Source organism: Gossypium arboreum, chromosome 6 (assembly GCF_025698485.1).
Source record: "Gossypium arboreum isolate Shixiya-1 chromosome 6, ASM2569848v2, whole genome shotgun sequence".
Classification (NCBI taxonomy): domain Eukaryota; kingdom Viridiplantae; phylum Streptophyta; class Magnoliopsida; order Malvales; family Malvaceae; genus Gossypium; species Gossypium arboreum.
The window spans coordinates 80115928-80140061 of record NC_069075.1 but is presented as its reverse complement, the minus strand read 5'-3'; the positions used below and the strand labels follow the sequence as shown (position 1 = coordinate 80140061).

The 24134-nt window shown below is 36.9% G+C and overlaps 1 protein-coding gene across 1 annotated transcript in view; it reads left to right on the top strand.

Annotated features, from left to right (window-relative positions):
- Window positions 1-23333, top strand: part of LOC108485161 (uncharacterized) — a 30214-nt gene extending 6881 nt beyond the window's left edge. Inside the window, exon 3 of the mRNA XM_017789004.1 lies at window positions 23236-23333. Coding sequence (XP_017644493.1) covers window positions 23236-23333 — 98 coding nt within the window. The remainder of the gene's footprint in view (window positions 1-23235) is intronic.
- Window positions 23334-24134: the final 801 nt, after the last annotated feature.

Below are 24134 nucleotides of genomic sequence, written 5' to 3'. Positions count from 1 at the left end.
GCAGTGGTGTGAATTTGAAAAATCACTAAAAATAGTAGGAATGGAATTAAATAGTAAATAAATTATGTAATCTAACATTGATGAATCTACTTCCATATGGAAGAAACGAAATGGTCATATGAGTCGTATTTTTAAGGGATATTTAAGTTTTCGTGGGACAGGGCCAGAGCGATTTCTGGATCCCATGATCTGACTTTGGAAATTCATTATAAATTAACCAGAGATAATTAGAAGTCATGCCATATATGTATAGATTCCTTTTTGAGTCTAGTTTCATTAGAAACAAACGGCATAAGTATTGAGGCCCTGTATAAGGAGTTATCTAAGTCACAATGCAGGAAGGTCAGTGTAGTCGAACCCTGTAATAGGGGAGACTTTAACTAATAGAATGTACTAATTCTCTTGACCAAAAATTCTAGAAACAATTTTTGGATGGATATATAAGTCTAGTTTCAGGAAAAAATTACGAAACTGGTTTGCGAGTTTTGGAACTCAAGATATGATTTTTAAGGTGACAATGGACGATTTAGCCACCGTTTGTCTGGAAATTTTAAAATGGATGTGAACATACATGAATTATGTCTGTTAGCACCTCGTGGTCGCCCGACAACGGTCTCTGTGCACGGGTGTTACAATTTTATTGGTATCAGAGCTACGGTTTAGTCGATTCTAGGACTACCGTAATACGTTTGGGTCTAGCTATACATGCCATTTTGTGATTATTTGATAGTGTGGTGATTTCTGACATTTGCAAATGTGTTTATTTATAGTAATGGATCCCAATTCCGACCGAAGCGGTAGCTAATGATCTTGAGAGTGTAGCGCTTTGCTCCAAGACAAGGGACGGCCGGCGGACTCTCAACCTATTGCTAGTAATCCGAATGATGAAGCTAGACAAGCTTTCTATAGCGTGATGAATGATTGGTTCAACCAATACATTCGAACTAATCTACTGTTCCACAACCTCCATTCCGACTAATGCCAACCCGCACCTACAATACCTCCAAAGAATCGACCAAATAAGGTCAAATAAGCCCCAGTTGATGAATCCGAAAACATGGGGCTACTAAATTTAAGGCTACGGATAGCGATGATGCCGAGCAAGCTGAATTTTGGTTGGACAACACTATCCGCACTCGATGAGCTATCTTGCACACCGATGAGTGCCTAAAGTGTACTATCTCCTTGCTACGTGATTCTGCCTACTATTGGTGGAATACGTTGACTTCTGTTGTGCCCAGAGAGCAAGTAACTTGGGAGATCTTCCAAACCGAGTTTCGAAAGAAGTATATCAGTCAGACGTTCATTGACCAAAAACGGAAGGAATTTCTTGAACTCAAACAAGGTTCCATGTCGGTTATCGACTATGAACGAAAATTTGTGAGGCTTAGCCAGTACGCTCGAGAATGCATTTCCTCAGAAGCCGTAATGTGTAAACGTTTCGAGGATGGACTGAATGATAATATAAAGCTGTATGTTGGCATCTTGGAAATCCGAGAATTTGTAGTACTTGTCGAGCGAGCTTGCAAAGCCGAGGAGCTCAGTATGGAGAAAAGAAAAGCTGATATGGGAGCAAAGGAGTTTCGTAAGAGGTCTTCGGGGAGGCCCTTTCAACAATCATCGAAAAAGTTTAGAGATGATTTGGGCCAATCTAGAGACACTTCGGGTTTTTCTAGACGAGACCGTGATCGACCCCCTGTGAGTGCACGAGTCACTTCAGTCGCCAGTGTTGGAAATGACTGTCGAGACAGAACGGAGTGTTAGTATTGTGGTAAATGGCACTCGGGGAGTTGTAGGTTCCATGATTGCTCCTGTTACAAGTGCGGGTCAGTTGACCACTTTATTAGAGATAGCCCGAGATTGTCTAAACACAACGTAAATCAGAGTGGGAAGCCTGGTGCTACTACAGCTCGGGGTAGACCATCTAGGAATACGGGCAATGCTAGTGGCGGTCAGAGAGGATCTAGAGATGCTACCACCAGATCTGAGGCTCGTGCTCCTGCTAGAGCTTACGCTATACGCGCATGCGAGGATGCTTCCTCGCCAGATGTTACTACCGGTACTTTTACTCTCTTTGATACTAATGTGATTGCTTTGATTGACCCTGGTTCTACTCATTCTTATATATGTGAAACCTTAGCATCCAGTAAGACTCTACCTGTTGAGTCTACTGAGTTTGTAATTCAGGTGTCAAATCCCTTGGGTCGTTACGTGCTTGTCGACAAAGTGTGCAAGAAATGTCCCCTAGTAATCCGAGGATCCTGTTTTCCGGCCGATTTGATGCTCTTACTGTTTGACGAGTTTGATGTTATCCTCGGTATGGATTGGTTGACCGTACATGATGCAATTGTAAATTGCAAAAGAAAAACCATCGATTTGAGGTGTGTAAATAACGAGATAATCCGAGTTGAGTCTACTGACTTGAATAGGTTGCCAGCTGTAATATCCTCAATGTTGGCTCAGAAATATGTAAGAAAAGGGTGTGAAGCATACCTTGCGTATGTACTTGATGACAAAGAGTTAGAAAAGAAGCCTAAATCTGTGCCAGTGGTTTGTGAATACCCGGATGTTTTTCCCAAAGAATTACCGGGTTTACCACCTGTTCGGGAGGTAGAGTTTGACATCGAGCTTGTACCTGGGACTACACCAATTTTGATAACTCCGTATCGTATGGCACAACAGAATTAAAGGAATTGAAAGCTCAGTTGCAAGAGTTGGTGATAGAGGTTTCGCTCGACCAAGTTTCTCACCGTGGGTGCAAGATTGTTTGTGAAAAGAAGGACGGAACCATGAGGTTGTGCATCGACTATCGTCAACTGAATAAGGTGACAATAAAGAATAAATATTCGATACCACGCATTGACGATTTGTTTGATCAACTAAAGGGAGCCTCGGTGTTTTCAAAGATAGATTTGAGATCGGGTTATTATCGATTCTTGAATTCGAGATTCGGATATACCCAAAAGCGCTTTCGAGCGAGATACGGTCACTACAAGTTCTTAGTGATGCCGTTTGGGCTCACTAATGCCCTGCGGTATTTATGGATTTGATGAATCGGATCTTTAGACCGTATTTGGATCGGTTTGTAGTTGTGTTTATTGATGACATCTTGGTTTACTCAAGAGATGAAACCGAGCATCTTGAGCACCGAGATTAGTGTTGCAGATTTTACGAGATAGGCAATTATATGCTAAGTTCGATAAGTGTGAGTTCGTTAAGAGAGGTTAGCTTCTTGGGTCATGTGGTATCCGCGAGCGGGTATTCGAGTTGACCCAAGCAAAATTTCAGCCATACTTAAGCTGGAAGCCTCGAGAAATATTACGAGGTTCGAGCTTTTGGAACTTGCGGTTACTCTTGACGGTTTGTAAAGGTTTCTCGATGATAGGCACACCAATGACGGCTACTTCAAAAGATGTTAAGTTCGAATGGACGGAAAAATGTCGAAAAGTTTTGACCAAGCGAAAACTTATTTGACTGAAGCTCCAATTCTAGTGCAACCCGAATCAGGCAAAGAGTTTGTCATTTATAGTGATGCCTCCCTACTTGGGTTGGGTTGCGTATTGATGCAAGAAGGTCGAGTTGTGGCCTATGCGTCGAGACAATTAAAGCCACATGAGAAAAATTATCCGACCCATGATCTCGAATTAGCTGCCATCGTATTCGCTTTGAAAATATGGCGACATTACTTATTTGGTGAGAAGTGCCATGTATTTTCGGATCACAAAAGTCTCAAATATTTGATGACTCAAAGAGACTTAAATCTGCGACAAAGATGTTGGCTCGAGTTGTTGAAGGATTATGAACTTGTCATTGACTATCACCCGGGAAAGGCTAATATGGTTGCGGATGCCTTAAGTCGTAAATCACTGTTTGCTTTACGAGCGATGAATGTACACTTGTCCATTCTATCCGACAATGTGTTAGTGGCAGAATTAAAGGCCAAACCATTGTTGATTCATCAAATTCGTGAAGCTCAGAAAGTCGATGATGAATTGGTTGCAAAACGGGCCGAATGTGTTCTGAATATGGAATCAGAGTTTCAAGTTGATGATAACGATTGTTTGAGGTTCAGAAATTGTTTGTGTGTTCCAAGAAATTCAGAACTCATTTAATGATTCTGAATGAAGCTCATTGTAGCCGAATGTCAATTCACCCGGGGAGTACGAAATTGTACAACGACCTAAGACGTCAGTTTTGGTGGCATGGTATGAAACGAGACATTTTCGATTTTGTCTCGAAGTGCTTAGTATGTCAGCAAGTGAAGGTGGAACATCAAGTGCCTACTGGTTTACTTCAGCTGATCGTGATACCTGAATGGAAATGGGATCGAGTCACGATGGATTTTGTATCTGGGTTGCCAGTGTCAGCAAGTAAGAAAGATGCGATTTAGGTTGTTGTTGATAGACTGACTAAGTCAGCTCACTTTATCCCCGTACGCACGGATTTTTCAATGGATAAACAAGCTGAATTGAATGTTTCTCAGATTGTGAGATTACACGGGGTACCTACTTCTATTGTGTCGGATAGAGATCCGAGATTCACCTCACGATTTTGGAAGAAATTGCAAGAAGCTTTGGGTACCAAGTTGCATTTTAGCACCGCTTTTAACCTCCAAACCGATGGTCAATCCTAGCGGATAATTCAGATACTTGAGGATATGTTGAGATGTTGCATCCTCGAGTTTAGTGGTTCATAGGAGCGGTATTTACCTTTGATTGAATTCGCTTACAACAACAGTTTTCAATCAAGTATTAAGATGGCACCTTACGAGGCTTTGTACGGTCGTAAATGCCGTACACCATTGTTTTGGACCGAGCTCGGTGAAAGTAAAATTTTCGGAGTTGATTTGATTAAAGATACTGAACAGAAAGTAAAAGTAATCCGTGAAAGTTTGAAGGCAGCCACAGATCGTCAGAAATCGTATGCGGATTTGAAATGAAAAGACATTGAATATCAGGTGGGAGATAAAGTGTTTCTTAAAGTTTTGCCTTGGAAAAAGATACTCAGATTTGGCCGTAAGGGCAAGTTGAGTCCGAGATTCATTGGGCCGTACGAAATCTCCAAATGAGTTGGTCCAGTCGCGTATAGATTGATTTTGCCCCCTGAACTTGAAAAGATTCATGACGTCTTTCATGTTTCGATGCTTCGACGTTACAGATCTGATCCTTCGCACATAATAAGTCCCTCCGAGGTTGAAAGTCAAGCCGATATGAGTTATGAAGAAGAACCAATTCGTATCCTAGCTCGTGAAGTGAAAGAGTTGCGAAACAAAAAGGTTCCTTTAGTAAAAGTGTTATGGCTCAATCACGGGATGGAAGAAGCTACTTGGGAACCCGAGAACGCCATGAAAGAACGATACCCAAACCTATTTACGGTAAGATTTTCGGGACGAAAATTTCTTAAGTGGGGAGAGTTGTGACCCTAAAGTGACCCTAGTCGGAAGCGGTTTCGGGACCGCTAAACCGAGTCACCAAATTATTTGAATATGATATTTATTGTCTAAAATATGTGAATATGAATGTGTGAAAGTTTTAAGCTTCGATTTAGTCGATTGCATGTGAATTCACTAATAGGACTTATGTGTGACACTTTTGAAATGTGATAGGTTAATCTATAAGGATCTATTAGTGCATGTAATAAAAGGGTGGACTTGCATGTCAATTTCCCCTTAATATAGTAGTGGCCGCCATGACAAGGAAGGAGGACAAATGTTATGGGCAAAACATGTCATAAACATGTTATGTTAGTGATTTATGTTAGGAAAAATAAAATAAGGAGTATGGGTAATAAAATAATAATGGAAAGGTAAATGATGATGAAAAAATTGTCTCATCCATGTTCCCCCATTACCGTGAATTGAAGAAAGAAAACAAAAAAAAGTGTTCATTCTTGAACATCTTTGGCGAATAGAGGAAAGAAAGGAAGGGAAGAGCTTGAGAAAATCGGCTATGGTGGTTTGCTAGACTAAGGTATGTTTGATGTTGTCCTTGAGATTCATGCATGTTTTAGTTGTTAGTTTGAGTTCTACCTAGCCCATGGTTTAAATCTTTGCTATGAGATGGAGATGATATTCGCCATGGGTGTTGTCTTCTTGGTTGATGTTTGATGTTGTGGTGATGAGGCATGAAGATGAGTTAAGTTTCGGCTAAGGTGGATTTGTGTTGATGTCATTTGCATGCTAAGTGTGAAGCTTTGTAATGATACATGTGATGGTGATTGATGACTCTTGGATTTTCTTTTTGGCATTTTTGAGTTAGATATTAAGTTATTTGTGTAACCCATGACCAAAATTGAACGGTATGGTGTCTTGATGCATTCGGCCATGGTAGAAAATAGATGTGAAATGGTAGTAAGGTGAAGTGCAAAATGTTAGTATTTGATTACTAGTCTATATATATGCTTATTAGCCGAGTTTTGAACTTGAAACAAGATGATATATAATCAATACAAGTAACCATACTTCTAGGAAGTATTAAGCATATAATCGGCCTCAACATAGACATGCATATTCGGCCATAGCAAGAAGATTGGTGTTGCATGTATTCGGTTAGAGGCAAGCATATTGATGCTTTTATCTTGGCTTAGACAATCAGCTAAAAGGAAGTGTGGGTTAATATGTTGAGTTGATTCATGATTTCATATGTATGTGACTTTAATGTCTAATGTATATATATATGGGCTAAGTACCTTGAGTTCCTCTTTTCGATGCTCAAATGATTAAATCAATTTATTTGTTAAATTAAGCTCAAGAGCAAAGGGGAACTAAATCCGATAAAGGGAAGGAAAAAGTGGTCGAATAGCCATCGAAATCGTTCGACAACATCCGAGGTAAGTTTTCGAGTAATGAAACTTAGATTATGATTCGATTAGATTATGTTATAAGCAAATCAAAATCATGCCCTTTGTATGTAGCTCTTGAGCTGAAAATGTTAATGCTTAATACGTGACTTGTGTTTGAACTCTAATTATGAAAATGAGATATAAATGTGTCATGATTTATTGATATGTGCGTGAATATTCGGATGATAACCGGGCTAAGTCCCGAAGGCATTTGCGCTAGTGACTAGTTTCGGGCTAAGTCCCAAAGGCATTTGTGCGAGTTACTATATCCGGGTTAAGTCCCGAAGGCATTTGTGCGAGTTACTATATCTGGGTTAAGTCCCGAAGGCATTTGTGCGAGTTACTATATCCGGGCTAAGTCCCGAAGGCATTGGTGCGAGTTACTATATCCGGGCTATGTCCCGAAGGCATTCGAGCAAGTAGCTATATCCGGTTATCTCCCGAAGGTACTTGGCTTGGGAATGAGCGACCTTGCTGTAATAGTTTCAATTAATATGCTCGTAAAATCCCAGCAATGAGGTATGTTTCGTATATGCATTGAATTAGTTGATCCCTTACAAATAGTATTCGCTCAGTCGATAAATGAGTTACCGGCCTTTGGCTAAGTTGATCTTTTGTGTATGAATATAAGGGTTGGTAATGTGAAGTAAGTATGATATTGAGAATTTCTGCATATGAAATTATCCGTTTAGCCATATGAATGCTACACTTTAGTTGTGTCTAATTTCATGGCTCAAAACTTACTAAGCATTAAATGCTTACTCCGTTTCTTTGAATCTCTTTTTATAGATTTTGGTTCGTGGGTTATCGGACTCGGGATTGTCGAAGTCAAGTCGTCCACACTATCAAAGCCCCTTTTGGTACACTTTTGGTTGAACTTTGAAATGGCATGTATAGGACTACCCTTTTGATGTTGGTCATGTACCTTTCGGTATTGTACAAATTTGGATAGCCATGCTAAAATGGCTTATATATATTTTTGAGCATAATGTTATAATCATTTTGTATGTATATGGTTATTGAGAGGTGTGGATGTGCTTGGCAATGATTGGCCATTGGAATGGTTAATCACGATCATACTTTGTGCTATATATGCTAAAGGGTTAGTTGAATCATGGAAACTATGTAATAGGTAAAGTCTACCTTAAAGGTAGATGCTGACAGCAGCAGTGGTGTGAATTTGAAAAATCACTAAAAATAGTAGGAATGGAATTAAATAGTGAATAAATTATGTAATCGAACCTTGATGAATCTAATTCCATATGGAAGAAACGAAATGGTCATATGAGTCGTATTTTTAAGGGATATTTAAGTTTTCGTGGGACAGGGCCAGAGCGATTTCTTGATCCCATGATCTGACTTTGGAAATTCATTATAAGTTAACCAGAGATAATTAGAAGTCATGTCATATATGTATAGATTCCTTTTTGAGTCTAGTTTCATTAGAAACAAATGGCATAAGTATTGAAGCCCTGTATAAGGAGTTATCTAAGTTGCAATGCAGGAAGGTCAGTGTAGTCGAACCCTGTGACAGGGGAGACTTTAACTAATAAACTGTACTAATTGGCTCGACCAAAAATTCTAGAAAAAAGTTTGTGGATGGATATATGAGTCTAGTTTCAGGTAAAAATTACGAAACTGATTTTCGAGTTTTGGAACTCAAGATATGATTTTTAAGGTGACAGTGACGCAGTTAGCCAGCTGTCTGGAAATTTTTAAAATGGACTGTGAACATACATGAATTATGTCTATTAGCACCTCGTGGTCGCTTCCGACAACAGTCTCGGGTACGGGGTGTTACAAATTGCATATGCCAGAGTTAGTGCCTGAGCCTCAGATCTAATTGCAGAATCTTTTGTTCCACTTCAACAATTCCCCGCATTACCACTGCTCCTAGGTGTTACTCATGTTACTCGACCGAGTGTTCTGAGCTCTCTCTATAATATCTTTCAGGATAGCCTCAGAGAAAATGATCATAAGAACCAAATGCAAAGCATAATCCATCTCTCAATCTGTACTCACTGGAATTTCGTCTATTGCATTGTTGACATTCAGGTTTATTATTACTAACACTCCCCACACTCTCTACAGAAGTAGCTTGATGTCTCGAGATTGAATGTTGCTTCGCTTTATTTCTTCCCGAAAGTCCAGTTGAAGCTAATATATGACTGTGAAATTCTTTCAATTTTTTTGATAGAGATGAAAATGATTTTCCCATCAGTCGTTTACCTGTGTCTCCAGCCTAAAAATCTACCTTTCTTTTAGCTTTACTAAGTTCTTCAGTCTTATGCGCTCGATCCACCAATACCACAAAGACGTTTAATTTCAAAATCCCCACTAACAACTTGATATCTTCGTTTAACCCATCTTCAAACCGAGTGCACATAACAACTTCTGTTGGTATAGATTCCTGAGCATACTTGCTAAGTTGCATGAATTCTCTTTCATATTCCGCTACAGATTTACGACCTTTCTTCAACTCTAAAAATTCTTTCCTTTTCTTGTCAAGATACATCTGGCTGATGTATTTTTTTTTGGATTTTGTCTGAAATAAATCCCAATTCACACAATCCCTTGGTACCACAGCAATCATAGTATTCCACTACTGATACGTTAAGTCTTTTAGCAAAGATATTGCACATTTTAAACATTCAACCGGAGAACAAGACAATTCATCAAAAACTCTAACAATGTTTTCTAACCAAAACTTTTCTTTTTCAGGGTCATCTTCAGTTGTTCCATGAAATTCTTTTGCCCCATACTTACGTACTTTATCAACCGGAGGCTTTCTTACATGTATTTGTTCCTGACCTTGAGAAATAGAAGGGACAGGTTCGGGTACAGGAGGGGGTGGAGGTCGTTGAGCCATAGGATTTGTTCTAGCAAATTTAGAGAACCACTCAGACATCATATGGAAAAAGGCTTCTTTCGCCTCATTTCCCCGACCCTTAGCTATGGGCTACTACTAGCTGCTGTAACAGCCCTTTTTACTGAAATCAAAATAGTGGTTTTGGGACCACAAATCCAATGTTGAAAATTTTGTTTTATTATTATTTTAATGTTTGCAACATGATAGTAGCATCTTCTAAAAATTTCGTGAAGAAATTTTATTGTTTGAATGCTTAATTTGATAAAAAGGACTAAACCGTATAAAATGCAAAACTAGTGTTCCATTAGTAAAAGGTGTCAAATTGCTATGAAATTGAAAGATGAGTGGCCTTAAATATTAATTAGACCATTAATATTAATGGTGGACAAAGATGGACATGGTTTTAATGGTTTTAATGGTTAAATGACAAGGTTAATTTAGTAATTAATAAAATAAATTAAAATTAAAGAAAAAGAAAGGTATCATCTTTCTTTCTTCATTCTCCAACCAAAATTAGAGACAAAGGAAGCCATTAAAGACTTTCCAAGGTTCTGTCATAGTCTTGTTTGCATGTAAGTGTAATTTTGCTCAGGTTTTAATGATTTCTATGTTTTGGAGTCGTTGTAGCTTAATCTAGCTAGCCCGGGGATTATTTTGCAAAACCTTTTAAAGTCTAGGGTTTTACCATGAATGTATGTTAGTTGTTTTTGATGTTTTTTGGATGAAAATGAATGTTTGATGATAGTAGAACAACTTTTTTAAAAGGGATTTTTGATGAATTTGTCAATTAGGGATTAAATTGAAAAAAAAATGTTCAACGTGAAATCATGAAATTTTGATGATATTTGACTTTAGTGGGTTGGTACTACATTGCACGAATTTTTATTTTTATGAGCTAGGGATTAAATTGAAATGAATTCAAAATAATAGGGGCAAAAGTAGAATTTTTCAAAACTTGATTTTTGGATTAAATTGAATAGAATGAAATTTGAATGAGTTGAATTTGATTATATAGATCAAGAAAAGCAACATATAGATTTAGATTGGGAAAAAGAAAAAGTATTGGATTAATCGATCGCAATTCTCCGTTCGTGTTTGAGGTAAGTTAGTTCAGTTAAATAGTGTTAAATTATGTTGAATTTAAATGTTTATAAGTTATATTATGGTATTACGACTATATGAAAATATCCAACGAAATTTCAACAACTTCTGGATCCCATTTGAACCTTAGGAATATATAGGAAACAAATGACATGTCATAGGGTTATTGTGTTTCGGGTGTTGGTCTTGTACGTCCTACCGATGGCTGAGCTTTCGACATGTGTTAGGTTACTTGACAGCTTGTGTGAGTAGCACTATGTAACTATATCCTGACTGATAACTTGTGCGAGCAGACCCACTTATGGCTTGAGAGAGAGCATTTATATGAGATATGAGAAAGTAGTGGTTTCAACCACGTGTTAGTACGTAGTGTGTGAGATTCCCGAGCATCTGATATTATTCTAGTGATTCAATGGGTATGAAAAAGGGAAGGTTCGGCACATACTTCGATCAGTGATGCTATGACAATATGAAAAGTTATGAATTGATAATATTTCAGATATGCTTAGCTATATGCATGAAAGTATGAATGTTTATAAGTAGTGTGCATAAAAGCTATGATGTTTTGAGATGATTTGCTAAGCTATGTGGTTATCTAACTTGAAAGGTTGTTGTTGCTTATGCTAATGCCAAGTTATGTTGGATTGTCTCAAATTGTTTTTATGCTCATATATACTGAAAGGGTAAGCTTTTTTTTTGAATTACGAACTTACCAAGTATTACGCTTACTTCGTGTTATTTCCTTTATGTTTCTAGATAACCAGAAGGTCGTTTAGGTCGGAAGCTTGTCGAAGATCCATCACACTATTCATCGGCTAAATCGGTAGATTTTGATGATTTTGAGTCATGGTTATAATGGCATATATAGGTGTCTTGTTTGATAAAATTGGCCATTATGTGTGGCTTGTATTTATGTTGGATTTGGTTGATGAACTAGTTGGTATGATAATGTAATTATATGGTATTTTATGAGGTTGTTATGTTGATTTTATGTTAGATAAAATGATGGTAAGGAAATGATAAGGTAATGGTATGTTATGAAGTGTTGAATGATGTGAATAGAGATAATCCATGATGTTGCTAATGGCTTGATTTGGTTGTGCAAAAGTGATCAACTTTTGGTCAAATGGGTATGATACATGTTAGTTGTGAAAATGGTCATTTTGTATTGGTTGTGCATGCATTATGTTATATGAACATATGGATAATTGTGGCATTGAAATTGTTCAATTGGTAGTTTAATTGATGAATGGAATGGTTAGGTGTTGAGGTACGTGTGATTGTTGAAATTGAGGCGCCATTTTTTTTTTGGCATATTGGTTCAATGGATAATTACTATGTTATGTAAGCTTGAATATGCATATGTAAAGTGTGTTTTGAATGCTTTATTATTGGTACAATTGGCTTGTGCATGAAGTGTGAGATTGGGTGAGAAAAATGACTTTGAAATGACCTACTTTTTGTCCACACGGGCGTGTGTATCAGTCGTGGGTGACACATGGCCAGGCGACACGGACGTGTGTTCCCTGTAGCTTTCAAAAGGGTTGCAAGTCAAGCTATTACATGGCCTAGCACACGGCCTGACATACGGGCATGTTGGGTTATTTTGAGGGGTGTACGGCCTGGCACACTGGCGTGCGGCTTGGTCATGTGACCCAAGTCAATGAGTTACATGGGTACGGACATGGGCTGGGACACGACTGTGTGTCCCTATTTTGAATACCCACGCGGCCTAAGACACGGGTGTGTCTCTTGGCCATGTGAATCACACGGCTTGGCCACACGGCTATGTGACCCTTGCAGTTTGAAAAATTTTGCCTTCTTTTGAAAATTTTCTTATGTTTTTTATTTAGTTATGATTCATTTCCAATGTGTTTTTAGGGCCTTGAGGACTCGTAAAAGGGACCGTATGTATGATTTTGATTGATGTTGTTATGATTTATGATGTGATTTGTTTATGATAATAAAATGTTCAGTAATTAATGTTATGTTCCGGTAGTACTCCGTAGCCCAAATCCGGCAACGGATACGGGCTAGGGGTGTTACATCTGCTCCTTGAACGGAGCCTTGTGCATTACTTCCAACCTCATCGGAATTGGCTGGGTTGGATGACATCTTTTATCTATATAAAAAACATAGTTCAATTTAGGTTAAGAGAAAGTTCAATTTAGGTTAGGAGATATCACACTATCATATGTTATATAAATAACATGTATTCCATACACTTTACTAGCTATGTTCAGTCTGAGAATCAACTAAATCTGACTCTGATACCACTAAATGTAACACGCCTAACCCATATCCGTCATCATATTAGGGTTACAGAGCATTACCGTACAAATCAGAATAATACAATAATTTAACATTAATTATTTATAACTTATTATCAATCTAACAAACATATAAATTTGGGCCTTAAATCAAGCCTTTGAGGCCCTAAAAACTGTTTAGAAACAATTCAGGACTAATTTGAAATAATTTAGAAAATATGGGAAAAGGTTGAAAATTTTGAAAAACAGGGGTCAAACGGTCATGACATAGCCCAAACCATGTGGTACTCAAACAAAGGGAAACACGATCGTGTCCCAGCCTGTGCCTTAAACCAGGTAACTTATTAAGTTAGGTCACACGACTGTCTCACAGGCCGTGTGCTAGGCTGTGTAACTCTTTGACTTGCAACACACGGTCATGTCGCAGGCCATGTACTAAGCTATGTAACTCTCTGACTTGCAACACACGACCGTGTCGCAAGCCATGTGCTAGGCCATGTAACTCACTGAATTGAAATAATAAGTTACACATGACCCTGTTGCTAGGCCGTCTATTCTATAATTTAACCCTAAAAACAAGCCATTTCAAGGCAAAAATTTGCCTAATCATCCACTCCAATTGTACATACATTCAATAGCCCTAAACACCTTTCAAACACATATAAACAAGCAACCTATTTCAACTAACAGTGTGTCAATCAAAGGCATCACAATTTAACCAAAACAAATTCAATCAATACAAGACCATAATGTCACATCCCAGAAACAAAACATACTCAATTTAGTTACCTAGCAGCATCAATTATAAACTATTTACTTTTCATACTAAATATACCAAAAGGACCATATGTTACAAGTACCTAAAGGTAACCAAAAGTTTTAAAATTGCCTAACCAATAAGTTTAACATTCAAAGTACATATTCATACCAAGATTATCACTAGCATATTCAACAATTATCATTACACAAAAGTCCTATACATGCCATTTATAACCTTGGCCAAAATAACATAAAAACTACCGAAGTGATTGTTGGATAGTGTGATAGATCTCCAACAATCTTCCAACCGATCGAGCATCCGATAATCTACAAAACAAAGGAAAATAACTAGGTAAGCAACTAGTGCTTAGTAAGCTCGTATAAACTAAAACATAACTTACCCTTCTTAAACTCATTTTTTGAAATACGCATAGCATCATTACCATACTCATATGTTTAATAAATCCTATAAACATCACCATATTCACAAATTAGTAATTCATCTATATTACATATAAGAAATCAACCATTTAACAAATGAATCTTCATGAACATGAAATCCTTCACATAATCGTTTAATTCCATTAAACTCATTTGCATTCATCAAGTTTCCTTTTCATAAGATTGAAAATAATTATCCAATTGTATACATACCTTTCCATAAACCTTTACTTACCCATTGAACCATCTAGAATTACATCGGATACTTGGGAATGCTCACACATAATATGCCTTTCCATATAACCATAACCTTTCTTTTTCAACAGTGCTCACACGAGTTGTTAAATGGGCCTGCTCGCACGAGCCGTGCGTCAGAATGTTAGCTACAAGATGCTGCTCACATGAGCTATGGAAAATTCATAACAAATACAGGACCTCATCCATCAGTAGGACTATAACACCCTAAACCCGTATCTGTCGCCGAAATAGATATAGAGCATTATCGGACTAATCTTATAAACAATCATACATTTCATATCCATATCTCATATCCGAACAAAATTCATTCAAATTCAGTCATATAGTCCCTAACACGAGTCTTCGGGGCTTAAAACAAGCATTAGAAGTGGTTCGGGGCTAAATCGAGTACTTAATAAATTTTTAGAAAAACATCACAAATTTTCAAACTGCAGGGGACACACGCCCGTGTTACAGGCTGTGTGGACATTTGAAATGAGCTCACATGGCCGTGTCTCAGCCTGTGTTCGACCCCGTGTAACTCACTAACTTGGGTCACATGGCCAGACCATACGCCCGTGTGCCAGGCAGTGTACCCTTCGAAGTGACCTCAAACACCCGTGTGCCAGGTCGTGTGCTAAGCCGTACGAAAACTAATGAGTATACTGACTTGTGCCACAAAGCCAAGCGACACACTGGTGTGCTAGGCCATGTGAAGCTACTGATTTGATTTCTAAAGAAGTATCAGGGGACACACGGGTGTGTCACTTCACTGTGTGTCATACACGGCTGAGACACACGCCCGTATCTCTACTCGTATGGACAAAAATAGGCCATTTTCCAAGCCTTATTTCTCACCCAAAGTGGCACCAACCTACACATACCAAATAGCATATGACCATATCATCAATAAGCATTCAAACCAATCTCAACCAAGTCCAAATCATGCCATACCAATACCAACAACCATAATGCTCATAAACTTCACAATTTTCCATTTAAAAACATACCAATATCACTTTCAAGAATTCAACTAAATGGTCAATTTCATTTATGCACTATCTTGCCTAATACTTAACATGCTAATACATTTTCATTTTCAACCAATTGCTCCTTAAAATACCAATTCACAACAAGGCATTCACATAGAAATTACAAACCACATATCAAAGTGTCATTTACATATATTTACATATCAAAGCATATACCTTTGTCAAGCCACATCAATTGCTAAAATATAATAAAACATATAGGCTTCCATTAACCAATTAATCTATAATGCGATATAACTAAAATACATTAAGTCCAAAAGTACCAAAATAAGAGTTCAATAGTGTCATGCAATCTCTGACAACTTCCAAAACGAGCAAGCTTCTGAACCACTATAAAACACGAACTAATAAACAAAATAAGCAATTAAGCTTAACAAGTTCGTATAACTGCAAATATGACTTACCAATCAACCACAATAAAACAAGTAATTTAAATCCTAACGCATTTCAATTTGGTGTTAATAGCTTAACATATAATCACCAGCAAAGTTAATTATGAAATCACAAATCTTATAGATCAATTTCCACATGATTCACGTACATACCTTACTGGTTCATATCGAACTCATACACTCTCATAATGTCATTGTACTTGTTGAACCATTTGGAATAATATCGGATACTCGAGAATCTCACACACTAAGTGCCAATACATGGTTGAAAACATCTCAATCTCATATCTCATATAAATGCTCACTCTCGAGCTATCACTAGGTCTGCTCACACAAGCTGATGGTCAAAAGTAACTACACGGCACTACTCACACAAGTTAACGAGTAACCGTAACACATGCCAGAAAACTCAACCACCGGTAGAACGTATGAGACCAGCACCCAAAACACGGTAACCCTTAATGACATGTCATTTGTATCCTCTCTATTCCTAAGGTTCAACCAGGATCCAAATAATGGATGATATCTCGTAGATAATTTCCATAGTATTGTATCATCTCAATTGTATTAATTAAGCATATAAACACATATAATTTAAAGCTTATTGATATACGAACTTACCACGAATTAATACGGAGAAAATCGACTGATCAATCTACTACTTTGTTTTTCCCCCAATCTAATTTCGAACGTGGCTTTTCTTGATCTATGTAATCAAATTTAACCACTTTAATATTTATTCTATTCAACTCAATCCAAATCCATTTTATTGCCCCTGAACATTTCACTACTTTACAATTTAGTCCTTAGCTCATAAATATGCAAATTCATGCAATTTAACGCACACCCAAGCTAGCTTAATTATATATAGACCCATAGTAGCCCATACATTTCATTATTTCAGACATTTACCACATAATTTTCACATTTCTCAATTTAATCCCTATTTGACATTTTCAACCAAAATCACTTTACAAAACTTGTTTATCTAACAACAACCATTCATTTTCTATCACCAAACATCAAAACACATACACATTCATCAATGGTAAAACCTTAATACTTTAGCAGTTTCACGAACTAGTCCTTTGGCTAGCTAGATTAAGCTAAAACGACTCCAAAAACATAGAAATCATTAAAAACAAGTCAAAAATGCACTTACATGCAAATGGACTATTGCCAAACCTTCAAAAGAACAACAATGGAGGTTTTTGCTTCTTATTTTCAGTTGAAAATGCACTTAGGAAGATGACAACTTTTTTTTTTCATTATTTTACTAAGTTTATTTATTAAATTACTAATTTAACCTTAGTAATTTACCTTTGAAAACATCTATTTAGTGTCCATAAATGTCCACTCACTATAACAATGGTCTAATTACCACATAAGCACCTTCACTTTAGGTTTCCATAGCTAGTAGACACCTCTAGCTATTAGAACTCTACTTTTTCACTTTACACGATTTAGTCTTTTTTATCAAATTAAGCATGAAAATGTTAAAGTTTCTTAACGAAATTTTTATACAATCATACTATCATGTTGTAGACCTTAAAATAATAATAAAATAATTATTTCCACTTCAGATTTGTGGTCCCGAAATCACTGTTCTAATTTCACTAAAAACGAACTGTTACAAGGACATTCAAGACCAGCACCCGAAAAATGAAATCGCTAATGACATGTCATTTGTATCCTAAGAATTCTTAAGGTTCAAATGGGATCATTTATCCATCATTCAATCAAAGCATCGATATCCTCATATAACCAAGTTGCTTTATACTAACATAATATAACAAATAACCAATTAAATTATCATTAATAAGATTATAATTCATACGAACTTACCTCGACAACTATGGTTGTAATAATCGAGTTGAAGTCTAGTCTAAAGCTTTATATTTTCCTTGATTTAAGCCAGTTGTGGTTTATCTTGATCTAAATAGATAATTACATTCAATTAAGTACTTCAATTAACATCAAGCATTCAATTCAATCCATAATTCACATTATCATAAAATTACGAATTTACCCTTTATATTTTAACTTCTTAACAAATTGGTGCTGAAGCTCGAAACTTGTAAAACTACTATTTTTACCCTCTATACATGCTAGCCAAATTTCTTAGGGACCCATACCAGCCCAATTAAATCATCATTTTATCATGTTACTGTCGAATTCATTTTTAACGGGGTTTGAAAAACGGGGTTCGACTTTAAAAAAATGAAAACAGGAGTTGCCACCAATCTTTTTAGGTGCGATTGGATCACCTTTAAACATCTTGGTCTACGAAAATTTGAGTAAATAGGGTTGGGAGTCAGTTACGTACGAGGAAGGATTAGCACCCTCGCAACGCCCAAAGTCGGTACCAAATTGAATAGTTTTTTGTCTTAATGTCAAATTTTTGAAAGAGTTTAAAAATAGGATCCCTTTTAAAAGTTAGAATAGTTTGAGTTTAAAACTAAGATTCCTTCATTCCAAAAATAAAAATATCACATCAACATGATAGGACATGATATTCTAAAATTCTTGTAACTGAAATCACCTCGTAATTTATAAAATCATTTAGAAGGGTGTTTTAGGCATTTAGACAAATGGGAAATCGCAACCCAGCATGTTAGGGCACCATTTCCCAAATTCCTAAATATGAAAAAACATTGCCTCATTTTTAAAACTCTTTTGGGGTTTTTTTTTAAAAAAAAATAAACGATGATGCATTTAACATATTTCAAGATATCAATAATAACATAAACTACATGGTACATATTTTAGCAATTCTTGCAAATATACTTAAAAACAACATACATTAACATTTCATGCACAACACAACGTGCGAAACCCTAAATTTCATAACATATATGCAAACATAGCTTAAAATAACAACATAAATAATCAATTTTTATGCAAATATATAAAAACAATAAATAACATAAAAAATAATTTAAGATAAAATTAACATACTAAAAACATTAAATAAAAAACATATGAAAATAAATCAACAAATTTATGAACATATATAAAATAAGTCAAAAGGAAATAAATGCGTTATAACAAATATTTAAAACAGTATATAAATAGTTAAAAGAGATTTTTTAAAAAAGGTTAATATATATACAAAAAATATACTATATGGTATAATAACCTAATATATATATCGACAATAATATGTTAAATAGGAACAAAATTTTGTAATAAGTTTAGAAGATTATATATCATACTAAATATTTAATAATATGTAATTTTTAATAATGATTTACAAGTGTTAAAATTATAATAATAAAGATAAAGATAAACAACATAATAAATAATATATGATAAAATATAAATAAATAATAGATAATATATATAATAGACAACATAACATAATCATATAAATATATAATAAAATAATATCGATAAATAATTTTTATATATGAATAATGTTTATAGTAAAATAAATAATATATAAAATATTTAAAATAAATAAGTAAAAAATTTAGAAATATATAAAAAAAGGATTAAAATTAATGATTAATGTAACACCCCAAACCCGACCTAGACGTTATGACCGGATCCAGTGCGCCACATTGATGCGTACAAAACATTCCGTATTACTTAGTTTGGAAAACCTTATTGGTGATGTAAAAGATACTTTTAATATAGGTTAAAGTGAATGGGAGTTGTGCACCAGGTAGGAAACCAGAAAAAGAGGAGGTGAGTTTGTCGGACTGCTTAAGTACCAAGCTCCCTTCGGATCCAATCTTAGACATGCACACCGCCATTGCCACACTCTAACATCTCGTATAATTGTGAGAAAACCATTTGGTTAAGTCCATCTTAATAACGTGATTAAGTTTGAAAACGTTTGCTTAGCGGAAGTCTTACTTGTAATCGAGTTATTTTGAAACCACTTAATGTTTTTGAAAACGAACCCTAGATCTAGCCCATTTTGATAGTTAATATAATTTAAGATCATCATGATAAGTTATAGATCAAAACCCAATTAAAAATAATCACAAGCGGCCTTATTACATAACAAAACCCAAATCATTAAAGTAAAGAAAATTGAAGTCCAAATCACCAGAAGAAATCCATATTGCAGAACGAGTGGCCACTCCAAATCCTCGCACTCCAAGCCCACTATGGTTGGGGATTACGCATGGATGAAAATAGGGATGAGTTTGGGGAAACTCGGTGTGTAAAATTAACCCAACCATAGCCCATATCGGCTCAAACCACGTAATTAAAACAAGTTGGCCTCGGCTGAGCAGTATTTCGAATAAAGCCCATAGGCCCGTAATGATCGTAGCAGATATATCATGCTTATGCGAAACCCAACCATATCCAACCACATACGCCCCATACCATCCTTTCGCCATGTGGGAGACTACTCGACCCACCCAACCGCTACGCCACGAAATATGCAGCATGGCGCAGATCGTAAAATGTGACAGAGTCACCAGATCTGAATATTTTGTGGCGGTGCCACCGAATCAGAATATCGTGGCGGGGCCACGAGCAGAATAATTTGTGGCATAGCCACCGGGCGCTTCCTCCATAATATAACCCATGTCCCCATGCAAGATATACATTCATGGCATACATCATCTGATTTAATTCATCATGCTTTTCGAGACAAAATTAACCCTAGGGGTATAGAGGTTATTTTGCATACATAGGGGTATAATGGTAATTTTGCATACATAGGGGTACTCTAGTACATCTAAATATTTCTAAGGTTTTCATGCATATCGTAGCCATTACGTTTAGCCAGAAACACTTACCGAGTGTTCTTACCGAATTGGGCCCGTTGGCCCATAACCCAGTTTTGGCCCATCAAGCCCAAAATATCAAAACGTACGAAATCGCGCGTACTGTAGTTTTATCACTTTCGATTACCAGTAATAATTACCCATACGTCTTATGAGCATTCGTACACTCGCAAGTGCCCAAAATATCGGCTTTTCGGCATTTCGGCTTTTCGACTTTTGCCGATCTAGCCTATGAGAGGGTGTCAGTTACACACCTATTTTTGGGATTTCCTCGACGAGATCTACACACGAACTGCCTACAATTGAATCACTTAATATTACTTCAAATATCGAAATAAGATTGAGTATATAGTCCCCTACCACATTCGGCCAAACATGCCTAACACCCTTATTGCTCTTACCTTACTGCCGAAAGATGGTTAACTCCAAAGATCTGATCGTTCCACCTGTCCAAGCCCTTGATCAACCACCTCTAAATCACGCTATTACCAAAACAAAATAGTTATTACGACCCCTCAGGGTTACAAGTCCAAATCGACAACCTCCCTAACTTTTAGGGATTTCAGCTTTTCCTAAAATATGTAAGAATACTAAGTTTTGGAGAAGACTTACCACCGATTCCTTAGTGAATGATTCCAATGAGTTTCCCACTCGATCCTGATGTAGATCTAAGCCCTCAGATGATAATAAAAGTCGAGCTTTCAGTGACTCCAGTATTCGGCCAAGTCCCTTTTAATGTGGGGTTTTCGGCTTTTTGCAACTTGTGTTTAGAAAGGTAAAACGAGAGGGTTTTGCTATGGTCTTGTTGTCAAAACTTGAGGTTTTAGAAGGCTGGTGAATTGGCCACAAATGGTGAAGAGAAGAGATGTGGTTTTGGTTAAAAGAAATCGGCACAAAAAGAATCAAGCTTTCGGGATTTCGGCTTTTGTATATAAGGCTTAAGAACAATGATAAGAACGTGGAGTGAATAGAATAATGGAAGGATTCGGCTATGGGGAAAGAAGAAGGAAGATAGATGGAGAGAAAAAAGAAAAGAAAAGAAAGGAAGAGAAGGAAGAATGGTCAGAAAAGAAAAAAACGGCACAACACTTCCAAATGCCGAATTTATACCTAGCTTTTGACCTAGCCGAAATTTTCCCCCCTAAAGAAACCCTTGGCCGGCCAACTCTTGCTCCTCAAGAGTCCACTATTTGGCCAACACCATCCTCCTTGATCAGCTCCTAAATCCTCTCCCTTATCCCCTCCTTACTCAATCTCCTGAGCAATTCAAACTCCTCCTGGCAGACTTTTACTTCAGTTCCATTACTTACCTTTTCTGTTCATAAAAATTAATCCCTTGTTTTTGCTATCAATGTGACTTGAACTTGGGTCCTCCCTAGCTCCGACACGCCACTTATAGCCTTCCCTGTGGCGTCACATGCCACTTCACCACTTGCTTCCTTGTGATCTATTTACACAATTAATTCCTCAAAGCCCAATTTACCAGAACCCCTTTCTCTTATGGAATTAAAATTAATTAAAACTATCGGGTTATCCTAAGCTTGGGCCTTCTAGAGGCCCACTATCACAATTAAACCTACACTTAACAAGTAGAACACAAAATTTTTAATTTTACAAACTTTTTTTTCAGAATTCCCAAAAATTTGGGGCGTTACAATTAATAAAATTGTAGGGTTAATTTTTAAAATATCAAAACTGAATTTGGGGGCTAATTAGAGTGCACGCTTAAAGAGAGAGACTCACTGGGTAAATAACCCTAATCCCTAAAACGTCACCGTTTCCAGCATTCAGGTATCATAGGCTTGAGACTAAATTGAAATTAAAAATAACGTTATTGGGCAAAATTTAAATATGAAAGAAATTTAATTTTAAAGGATAGAAGTGCGGAAGGACCAATTGGACAATTATTCCAATAACAGGAAACACGCGGATCCCTTGGCTGAGTCGGGTTGACACAAGGGTTATATGCTTGAATGGCGCCGTTTTAGGGCTTATTATTTTAAGCCAAAACGGTGTCGTTTTATACTATTATAAAAACAAAATTTTACACCCAAATTCATTTAAACCCTACCCTTTTTCTAAAACTCTCTCTCGGTTCTTCTCCTCAGCCCGGAATCTGGTGAAAGCTCCGACGGTCGATTGCTACATGCGCCACCACACGCGCCATTATACGCGGCGGTCGGAGAGTCTAAAATCTTTCATTTTCTAAGCGCGTCAAAGGTAACCCTCTTTCCCTCTTTTTAGTAATATTCTTTAAAAAATGTTGTTTTGTATGTATTGAAAAAAAAAACAGAAATGAAAAAATAACAATAAACAAAATATCACCTTTCTTTCAAAAAAACACTGTTTATGTTTCTGTTTGCATAGTAAATCGTACAACTATTTGCGTATGTGGTTTTTGTGGTCCCTATTACAACGATAGCACTCGGGCTTTATAGCCACTATTTACATTTGGTAAGAATAATTTCCTTCGGTTTCTTCCTATTTTTGTGCTGCTATGCTGCTTTTCTTTCCATTTGTGTGCAGGTGAGTGCGGAAATCATGGCGGTGATGAAGGCTTGACGATGGCGGCGACGGACCAGGCATTGACTACGCACTGGTGCTTGCAGCGCGAGATCTTTTGACGTTTGGTATGGCTTGGGAGTTGTGGCGCAAACCCTAGCTAGAGTTTCCCGAAGCTGAAGATAGGTTGGGCCAATTGGGCTAATTAAGTCTTGGGTTTCTGGACTAGTTTAGGGTATCAGGGGTATTGGGTATTTGATTGTAAATGGGCTGTTGGGTTAAGCGGGTTATTGGTTAGTGTTTAGCTGGGTTATGGGTGTAATGGGTTATTGGGTTAGGCATTTAATTTTTGGCCTACGGGTTAGTGGGTTACAGTATTTGGGTTCTGTAAAAGGACTTAAATGGACTGTTTAATTTTATTTTTTGTTTAATTTCATTTTTTAATTTTTTGTAAGCCCGGGCAAAATATGGGTTCTACAGCTGCCCCTCTTTGCTCATTGCTGTGTAACAGGAATAGAGCAAAGATATAAAACAACCAATTTTGCCTGGGCTTGCCGAGTCTTGAGTTCTTCGATCTGCTCCCTATTGAATACAGAGACGCCCAAATCATCTTGAATCAGCCTTGATGAAGGTCAGATCTACTAATGTCTTCGATTTGCTCTCCGTCCATTACAGAGATACCCAAATCATCTTGGATTTTCCTTGACAAAGGTCAGATCTACTATGTCTTCGATTTGCTCCCCATCAAATATAGAGATGCCAAATCAGCTTCTTGGTTTTGATCCCCGTTGAATATGGAGATGCCAAATCTGTCATCTTGGACCTACTCCCCGTCAAATACGGGGATGCCAAATCTGCTTCTTGGATTTACTCCTCATCGAATACGAAGATTCCAAATCTAATATCTTCGATCTGCTCTCTGA